Source organism: Charadrius vociferus, unplaced genomic scaffold (genome assembly GCF_000708025.1).
Source record: "Charadrius vociferus isolate BGI_N301 unplaced genomic scaffold, ASM70802v2 scaffold249, whole genome shotgun sequence".
Taxonomy (NCBI): domain Eukaryota; kingdom Metazoa; phylum Chordata; class Aves; order Charadriiformes; family Charadriidae; genus Charadrius; species Charadrius vociferus.
The window spans coordinates 438,260-448,399 of record NW_009650081.1 but is presented as its reverse complement, the minus strand read 5'-3'; the positions used below and the strand labels follow the sequence as shown (position 1 = coordinate 448,399).

At 39.9% G+C, this 10,140-nt stretch overlaps 1 protein-coding gene across 1 annotated transcript in view; it reads right to left on the bottom strand.

Annotated features, from left to right (window-relative positions):
- Nucleotides 1–10,056, bottom strand: part of KIF23 (kinesin family member 23) — a 14,721-nt gene extending 4,665 nt beyond the window's left edge. Inside the window, exons 1-15 of the mRNA XM_009892088.1 lie at nucleotides 9,934–10,056; nucleotides 8,381–8,486; nucleotides 7,609–7,745; nucleotides 6,855–6,964; nucleotides 6,088–6,258; nucleotides 5,101–5,142; nucleotides 4,544–4,656; nucleotides 4,275–4,396; nucleotides 3,616–3,718; nucleotides 3,207–3,286; nucleotides 3,000–3,119; nucleotides 2,280–2,439; nucleotides 1,577–1,744; nucleotides 1,179–1,336; nucleotides 694–867 (exon numbers count right to left, since the gene is read on the bottom strand). Coding sequence (XP_009890390.1) covers nucleotides 694–867; nucleotides 1,179–1,336; nucleotides 1,577–1,744; nucleotides 2,280–2,439; nucleotides 3,000–3,119; nucleotides 3,207–3,286; nucleotides 3,616–3,718; nucleotides 4,275–4,396; nucleotides 4,544–4,656; nucleotides 5,101–5,142; nucleotides 6,088–6,258; nucleotides 6,855–6,964; nucleotides 7,609–7,745; nucleotides 8,381–8,486; nucleotides 9,934–9,960 — 1,791 coding nt within the window. The 5' untranslated portion in view covers nucleotides 9,961–10,056. The remainder of the gene's footprint in view (nucleotides 1–693; nucleotides 868–1,178; nucleotides 1,337–1,576; nucleotides 1,745–2,279; nucleotides 2,440–2,999; nucleotides 3,120–3,206; nucleotides 3,287–3,615; nucleotides 3,719–4,274; nucleotides 4,397–4,543; nucleotides 4,657–5,100; nucleotides 5,143–6,087; nucleotides 6,259–6,854; nucleotides 6,965–7,608; nucleotides 7,746–8,380; nucleotides 8,487–9,933) is intronic.
- Between the last annotated feature and the right edge of the window lie 84 nt (nucleotides 10,057–10,140).

Here is a 10,140-nt window from a genome sequence, read left to right as displayed (position 1 = left end):
AGCATGAAGTACCTTACAGGAAAGCACAAGCAGTTGTGCTGAAAGTTTGAAGGGAATAGAATATTCCACATGGAATGAAGTTCTTCCCCACTGAGATACAAGCTATTGGAAACAATGACATCGCAAGATTATAAATAATGACATTCCAGATTATACAACAGTAGCATGTTTAATATCATAATCATCTTGTTCCAAAATGATGACAAACGGGAGCATGTCTAACTATAGCTCTATCAATGGTCCTGAAGTAGTAAACAGTTCTGCAGTAGTAAAACTCAGTCCCTCAGATTTCCTTTCCTTATTGCTTGTCAAGTGCATATCTGAGCAAGAGTTCACAGGAGGATAAAGGGGAAACCCTGACATTAGGCTTCTATTGACAACCAACAGAACAAGCAAATCACTCCTTAGAGTGCCACAAACCCAAAAGAACAAATCCTAGATATTGAAATGAAGTGACCAAGTCCTTAAGAGAGCTGCTCTAGCTGCACCAGAAGTCCTTGAGGAATTTATATTATCATACCATATTTATAAAAGTTAAGTTCAAAATGTCTGGTCAGGTCCATAACTGAAGTCAAACACATCTCCATTCTTAATGCTACTACTCTATAAAAACCCCCTCACAAAAACAACCTGCCCGGCTCCTCCTGGCATTGCTCTATTACACGTTTTTAATAAATACGGCAGTGTACTTACACACTCCTTCTCCCATTTCATGGTTGTTTCTGCCACCATGCCTTGAAATCGTGCCTCCAGTCTACGCTTGTCAGAAGCCTGACGTTGCAGTTTCTGGCTCTTGCTTTCTAGTTCTTGCTGAAGATTACGCTTGTCTTCTTCATATATTGTTGCAGTTTTCTCCAAAATCTCAATCTGGAGGAAGACAGGAAGGACTTGGCTATGTTTCTTAGAAGTGCAATATACACAGATAAATAGGTCCACATTCCAAAAAGTTTCAGAGATTTTACAACTTTTACTAAGTCACCCATCTTAAGGTATTATGAAGCACCTCACCTCCTAAGAAAGCCAAAAAGCTAAAAACGTTTGGTAAAGTTCCCCACAAAATACTTGGAATTTTGTTTCTAATATCCACCTTGCAAGCAACTTCTGATGTCAAAAAACTTGCCAAACGGTATATAGTAAAATGCATTTTGTGCCTAGCTTTAGACCATGAGAAAACTGACCTTGTATTCCAAAGTTTTAATTTTCTTCTCCAGGCGTTCTAGCTCCGTTTTCTGTCCTGCTATTGTTTTCTCCTTTTCAGACAGCCTTCCTTTAATATAGTTTTCCTTGGATACAACACTGGAGTCAAATTCTTGCAGCATTGTTTTAAAGGCAAGCACTGCAAAAGAATTGATATATTTTATCTTCTTGCTGTATCTCCATAATATCAAAAGCACTTCTTTTCCTCTCCTACCATTTTAATGCTACCAGTTATTTCATTACCTCAAAAAAGGTTTTTTAAATGATCAATCTAGACAAGATACTTATTTTATGTTGGTACATAAGAGACCTTTGAGTAGTATTATGGACACACACACAAAAAAAAAATCTAGCTCCACAGTGATGTTCAAATTCTTACCGTTTTTGGCAAACTCCTCTGACAACATTTGCCGTAGTTTATGGCGTTTTTCCAGGACTTCAATAAGCTTTGGAAGTGTTTGATCATCATTAACATCCAATAGCTCACATGCAGGCAATGGAGGGAAGTTCTGCAAAAACATTTCTGAAACAGATTGCTCTTCTGTTTCTGTAAGATTTAAAGCCAAGAAAGTCTGTCAGCAAGCTACAGAACAAATTCCGTTTGACAATGCACAGCCACAGATCATTCATTCCACAGTATCACGAAGCAGACAGAACTTCAAATAATTAATGAGAACTAGAAGTTCTCGGATGAGATGACAGCATTGAGAAAAGCTTGAATGTGACTTTCTTGATTCATTGCTTTATAATACCTCCAGGCGACTCTTGATTTCTAAAGTAGGCCCTAAGCATACAAAAACATCCAAGTATCATCCTCGGCACAATTTCCTTTCAGGAGCTGCAACAGCGGGACCATGAATTCAATTCATCACCAATAACACATATACAGTAACTGAGTTTACACTACAAGTAGCACTGCAGTATAAAAAGAGTAGTACCTACTGCAGAGAAGGCTCACAATTAACAGCTAAGCGAAGTTCCTTTTGCACTTTCAAGGCTCAAATAATGTCTTTTAAAATAGCCTTCAACTCCTAACAACAGAAAAAGCCCGTGCTGCAATCACCTAGCATTCAAGTATTTACCTCCATTTATCGGGCCACCCCGCATCTCCAATTTCCGTGAGAGTTCCTCTCGGAAGGCCTGATTCCTGAAGCGCCGTCCTGGCGTTAAGCCACAGAGCGGTCTATCAACAGGTCTTGCAACTTCAACCTCCTGGGTCATTTCTGCAAAGCGCATGACTTGCTGCAAAAGAACAAAAGCAAGCTTAACAACAGAACTAACCAGAAGCAGTCCAATATAAGCTTGGAAGTGATACCTTAGGTCAATAAAAGCATTAGAGAAGACACTATCAAGCGATAGCCTCCATTAGTTCCCAACTAGACAGCTTGAGATTCTGCAGCGGAGCAACCAGAAACCTTCCCAGTAGCACCACCCTGAACTCAGCCCCCAAGGAACCATGAAACAAACTGTGCAGATAGCTGAAGTTTTTGCAAGTACTCTCATAGCAGGGATTAAGCACCTATGTATGGCTATTTGGACTTCCATAAATAAGAGAAACCTTTCCTATTTTACAAGGAAGTAGCAATTGTAGCGTTTAAGAGGAAAAGTAAGACTTAGAGGGCGTGTTTGCCCTACAATATTATATTTGATTACCTGAAGTGCCCAAGCAACAAAAGTTATCATTCCTCTCACCGACTAAAGAAGCGTCCTGTACTGTCCTCAAACCAGGACAAACAAGAATTCAGTGACAAATATCAAAAGAAGAGCAGAAGGGAACAAGGTAAGATCTGCAAGGAATTTACCAAGCTTTCCTCGTAGTCCTCAGCTTTAGGATTGACGCATACAATCATGCGCACTTTCCCTTCACCATCAAAATAGTTCTTGAAGAGATGAGTCAGTTTGGAATCTCTGTACGGAACCATCTTAAAATAAAGTACACGAAAGATCCAGTAAGCTTTCATTACACTAGATCTTCATCAAATCAAAAGATAATTAGATGAGTTGCATACCTTATTTGTTCCGTACATCTGGTTTTCCCTGAGAACCTCAATACATGTTCTTAATGTCATTAAAGACTGATTAATATTACCTTAAAAAAAAAAAAAAACAAGACAAAAACCTCTTTAAACAGCCAATTGGATCATGTTCCCAAATTATACAGCAGTTTACTTAAGAATAAATTGCCCGGTCTTGTTATATTTGTTACAGATAACTGCTCCAATCAATCTGAAGTATCAGAGTAAGTGCTACTAAACTTGTGGTTTTTAAACTGGAGGATTTAAGGTCATCAAATCAGACAACTGAACATAGTAACAGAACACTTCAATTCTTCCTGCGCTGTCTTCCCTAGGAGACGAGGCTAATACGAGCATGCGTTGGCACGTAAAATTACCAGGCTGTCTAAAGGTGGGTACGTACCCGCTTCGCGCAACCTGTTGCCTTCAGCTTTTGTTCTATTAGTTCTTTCACTTCCAGCCAGATCGACTAACGACAGCTGGCTTAAAGTGATCTGTTCTTTCTCCTGTCACAGAAAACAAATTATGTTAGGCTAATGATTAGCTCTATATTCCTTCTAACAGGGTGGGGGAACACACACCCCCCCCCCAACCTAAACCAGCATGCACATTTAAAACGAATGTATTGTGCCTTTAAATAAAGTTTGAGGGGTTTTTTTATAGCTCTTAATGCAAGCAGCTGTGCACTAGTAGCTTTTTCTGTGGAAAAGTCTTGAGCCACAAGATAAATATAATAATTGTGCTCCTTCAGATCCTCCAGGTTTTAGATTCTTAACAGTTTCAGATCAACAGCAGAGGTAAAGAACAAAGGAATACGCAGCTTTGCGCTCTATATTAATGCTCTACTTTCATTATAAAAAGCGAGCCAATTCTGCCAAAGATTAGAAATTTAATAATTTTGATTTTCTTCAAAATGAAATTGCTAGCAAGCAAGATGCATGCACTCAAGACACAGTAACTGTTTTGGTAGGCCATGCTGCAAAGTTCACCACATTTTCTAACCTACAAACGCACGCATAATGCTCACACGGTTCTCCTTTAATAGCCTGCCCCAAAATTCACCTGTAGCACATTATCTCCATCTGCATCCAGGGGTGCCTGAGCCAACTTTATTATAAAAACACTGTGAGAGCGACTAGATTCTCGATTCAGCTGAGTGTTTGCAATACGCCTCTTCTTTTGACCTGTTTAGAAGAACAAAAACAGTCCCTCCAAAACCCCATTTTACTTAACAGATTTGCCGCTCGGCAAAGCCAGCTCTGCATTCACCACAACAGAGCAGAGAATTACACACCCGTGCTGAATTTACGAAGTTATATTCTAAAATTTACCTCTCCAAAATACTTCAAAAGCTTCTTCTGTAGATTTCACCTCTACTTCTGTGCATCCTGTGACATACATGTTGTGATTCTGGTCCTCACGAAGTATTTTGGATTGTGGAGGTCTTAAGGACAGGGAGGAAATAAATAAAAAAAAAAAAAGCGCTAGAATTGAGTGGAGTTTTCTTATAACAATACATTGTGTCATGCAAATTTTCTTTTGTTTAAGTACAAAATTCAGACTGAATATGCCAATTATCCATACAGCAGATGGAAGAGGAAGTACGAGTACACGGACACACATTCAGCCAAGATTAGTTACGCTTCAGCTACTGCTTTAATTTCCAAGCTACGTTTAATTGCAATTCTTACTGTAAATCATGGTTTTGGATGGCAGCTATTGTTTTTCTACATGCATACACTCATACAGAAGCAAGATGGCTTCAACAGCGTTCTATATTTGCTAGTAAAGCAAGAAGAGATAGGAAGTCAGTCTAAGTTTATTTTCTGCTTCTACTAAAAGAAAGTGTCACTTTTCGATATTGGGAATAATACACATATGCACATACATAAAGTCACCATTTCGCACAGGAGTGTTGCAACTGTTCCACCTACCAAAAAAACAGGGTTAAAAAATATTAAGTCGTTCAGCTTGCGTCTAAAATCTTTCCATATGTAATACACTGTAGCGTCCATAAACAGAAATAATCCAAGGTTCTTCATAGGCTGATTTTTGGATATAAGCACAATACTAAACCAAATAATTTTATTCTTCTTTAAAAAGCATTCACAGACATTTAAACTCATTTCAAATTAGTACTCTAGAGACAGCTCTTGATGTTTCAGAGCAATAGCATGTTTTGCTCTAGTTAGTCTTTGTAAATCAGCCAACTCTTTAATTAACACATGTACCGATGGATAGGCTAGGGTTTTCTTTAGTGGATTTAAAATTCAAAAAAATATATTCCAAGTTTGATTGGCAGATTGTTTTGCTGAAGTTCTCAAGATTTACTGATTTTAGACATCAGCCAAGTACACAACTTTCCAAAAAATACCCAGAATTTCATTTATGAGACTATTCATTTCTGTTTCTATGGAAATGATTGGCATCAAGTGAAATAATATGCAAACTCGCATTAACTGTAAAGCAACAACAAAATAGCAACTTTCATCCAATACACTTTCCCGGAGAAAAGTGTCAGCCATGGAATGGCTTACTCTTCAAGTTGCAGTCACCTGCTAGGAATAGTACTCACAGAACAGCATGAATAGACTTAGAATCTCAGTGGGATACCACACACTGCCTAATATTTGCTTATTAATCTCCCGTTATAATGAGGAAGCAAGCACCAAGTCTTCGCAGCATTAGAACAACCATCAGTACTCGGCACACCTAAATACTATTGTCTGTTCTCCTTCGCCATCACCTTTTTCACATGATTTTAAGCTATCCCCATGAACTGAGGCAGACTCGCCAAGACTACAGCCTCAAAGACATACTGTAGTTCCCACAAAAGCATAATCGAAGTAGGAGTAATGGTATTCATAAAACTAACTTGGGTTTTATAGGCTCAAAGGGAGCTTCCTCCAAGAGGTCATATATGTAGTTGTTGTAGATCTCAATATAGGAGACAAAGACACTGTAGACATTATCTTCATCAACTTCTTCCACTTTGCAGTGATCTTGCACATTGATCATATCAGCAATTTCGGTATCTATTTGTCGCCTGTTGAACACACACAAGAAGTGACTGTAGTGGAGCATCCACAGCCAGGTAACATGTCAGACGGTGACTACACAGTTAAAAAGTAAGTCTACTGACAGATAGCATCACTCGAGTATGGAAATGCTCACGGTAGCAACTAATGACAACACATCCAGTCATAGTAGATTACAAAAAGCACTCTGAAAAGTTTAAGTAGATAAACTTTCACCTGACGCTTCTGTACTCGGCTGCAGTAAGAAATGCCTTGCAAAATTCCTGGACAGTCAACATTTCTATCCCCTATTCAGTAATCTCACTATTTTGCAAAATATCCTCAAGTTTAAATTCACTGTATTCCTACTCAGTGACATCACAGCATTTTACTCATGGGTTAACAGGTATGAAAAGTAGACTTTGGTTGCCCGATTCTAATCGTCTAATCTCAATACTTACTTATGCAATTGCTCAAAACATGTGAAATATGCTAACTTTCCATTAATATTTTTCTTTCATTTCTTTAAGGGAAGGATAAAGAGACCAAGGTAAGTTTAAACCACAATAACAGAATAGCATTTATATTAACCAAATTCATTCTGCATGTCACAATAGTTACTTACTTGCCAGATGGAGTTTTTGGAACGGGCATGGCATCTCTTTTCTGGCGCTCTAATAGAGCATCTACTTCACACTGAACATCCACACCATTCTTGTCATCAAGCTTAAAAACCTGGGCAGTGAGTATTGTATGTTTAGAGAATATAATGACAAACACTAGAGAACAGAAGGCCCTGACCAGCAAACCAAATTATTTGAGCTGTCTGGCAATGAACAAATACCATGCCCCTCACTAACGCTCGACCTGCTGGACAAAACGAAGTAGATCTGGCAGAAAACAAATATTTCCGAGATAACAGTATTCCACAAAAACTCCCAAGCTAGCATGCTACCAAGGAAAAGAATTCCAATATTATTTCAAATATATTTAGATACCAAAACTCCAGAAATGTTTGACCGCAAGAAAAGCTTCACATCATCTCCTGTATTACTTTAGATATGGTTTCATGCGGCTTTTGTATCCTGTGGCTGGATTTCATTCCATAACTCAGAAAGCTTCCTCTTTCCTCTTGCTGTTTTAAAAGTTAATTGAAGAATGAGTGACAATTATAGTGACAGCCAGACCCTACGTCTTCATGACGTGTCTGTCCCAGCCACTACAACTGCCTCCTTGGCCCTGCTCTTCAAATCTCAAGGGGATGACTCTTTTTGGCTAGTTTTCTTTTTAAACTGCTCCAGTCACATGACTAGACAGGAGATAAACACATTGAACAGAACATTTTACCTAGTGGAAAAATCCAGTGCAAAACTACTCACAAATCGCTTGGCCTGGAATGGTCCTATGCTATTGAAGATCATATCCAAGCACCGCGGGAGAAGTCCTCCATCGCCAGGAGATCCTGTCATGGTGTGTGTTTTCCCGCTGCCTGTCACACCGTATGTAAAAAGAAGACCTAGGAGGGACAGTCGTGTAGTTATGCTTGCTGTCTCAAAAGAAAGCTCAGTCACGATCACACGCTTTGTCTTTCTTGGGTCAGATGAACAGTTAACAGTAAACTATCCCAGCCCATCAAAAGCCACTGTTATCACTAGCGTTATCTCTTCATTGATAGCCATTTCAACTACAACTGGCAGTGCCTATCATCCTCTCTGGGAAGAGCGCATTCGGAAGCCAAAATGGAAAGAAGCCACTAAGTCCCAGGTGTTTTGACTGTTACTGAGGAGTCTGACACAAACCAGATACTTCAAGAACCAACACCATGACATCAAACCATGCCCTGGAGATCAAGCCCTCCAAATCGATTTAGTTCTGTAGTCATTCTTCAGGTGAATAAGTCATCCTTTTCTGCAGAAGAAAAGCTGCTCCAGCTAATGGTGTACAAGAAGATTAGGCCTTGACATAAGTAACACACACATCATAACAAAGGTAAACAGGATGTTGTACAGGGGAGCTATTCTCATTGCAAACAAGGTATACATGTTTTCACCTAGACAAGCTAGGAAACCTTGAGACTCACAGAACCACAGCAATATAAGAAACTGCACAGCAGACATGCAGAAAAGCAGTAGAGAACAAAAACGAGCTTACCATTTTTCCCATGAATGAGATCTTCCACTAGAGGTTTAGCCACCACATCAAAAAGCTCCTTCTGAACAACAAGGGTGCCAAACACCTCTTTAAACGAATACTGCGTCTGAAGAAAAGAAGATACATCGTCCTAAACCTTAAGTATCCCTGTCCAGAAGTCCATTGCTTCAAAATGCTTTGCTGTTTCATACCTTAGAACTGGTTTCTGTCTGCTTGCCAGAATGATAAAGATTCTACTCTAGGATTATATCAGTGTTTGAACATGGGCAGTTACTCCAATGTAACCATTCGAAGATGTACATAATGAAGAGCAACAACCGTCTCATTTTTACAGAGCTTAAGCCCAGAAATAACCCAATCAATCACAAAGCCTGACCTCCCAGCAACCAGAGAATCTCACAATTTACAGCTTCAAGCTTAAATTTCGGTTTGAGCTCCCACCATCACCTAACACAAGAAAGGAAACCCATAATGGCAAAGGAACACCCATAATGGCCAAAGTCAAGTTGTTCCAGCATGTAATCATTTTGTTTTAAGCTTGTGTCTTTTCCTGTCTAGCCTCAGTTTCCAGTCATAGGTTTTCAATATACTTTTCTCTTTTTTTTTTTTTTGATTAATCTGGTCACTTTTCAATCAAAATACCTGCTTATGTAAATATTTGAATTTTAAGTTTTTGAGCAAATGTTTGTTAACCAAACTTTTAATTGATCTTTGCCTGTTTTATTTAAGCCTTTGAAGATCACTTTATGTACTTCCTATAAGGATTTCCTCTACTGAAATTGGAAACAAAGTATTCTGCATCCCAACTAGCATTATTTTTTTTTTCTTTCCTTTTTTTCTTAGAAACACCATGATCTTGTCTCATTTGGAGTTACAGCACTGTGTTGGGAACCTGCAGTTAATTGTTTCACTACCAAATCATATTCAGTGCTACGATACTCTGGCTGTTTATTCTGCATGCATCACCTAAACCATCCTTTTCCAGGAAGCATTTGTACAGATCAAGCAACAAGATGAACTGCTCTGTGACCTGCTGCTTACTTTTCCACCCTTTGTGACATTTCACCACTTTGTACAGCTTCCCCCCTCCAGTCTATAAATAGGGAGACATTGCTTTTTGCCCAATTTAAGTTTGGGATAAATCAACCGTTAATTTGTTTGTGTCTGGCTTAGATTAGAGCTGGTTTCTTTAAATTAGTCCTACATGAAAAATTCCTTCAAGCAGTCTAAACATTTGCCAGCTTTGCTTTTTGCTTCCTTTTACCACCTCCTCCACCCCACAGAAGAAGCCTTTTCATATATGGAGAACATATTTGATGGCTGGGGGTACACTTTTTGCTCTAGATGTTTCCTTGATTTTGAAAAGTCTCTTTTCCAAAAGCACAAACTGCTGATTTGCACGCTGCAAGAGACACTGCAAGCTAGCTGAAAAAATCGACAGCAGGAGAAAGGTCCTCGATCCCTAATTCCAGGCGGGAAGACCCTGCGGCCGAGCACAGCCCCAAGGCGGAGGGCACACGCAGGGCTCTCCCCGTCGCCCCCCAGGCCGTTACCTCCCGGTACTCCCCGTTGCGGAACATCCTGTATCCGTCGGGCGGGTGGATCTGCACCGTGGTATCATTGATCACCTCGATGCAGCACTCCTGGTCCGGGCGGCTCAGCGGCCGCACCCTGCAGTACACCTGCGGAAGGAGGGGGGGAAGGGGGTCCTTCAGAGCCGCCCCGAAGGGCGGCGGCAGGCCGAGCCCCCAGGGTCCCCT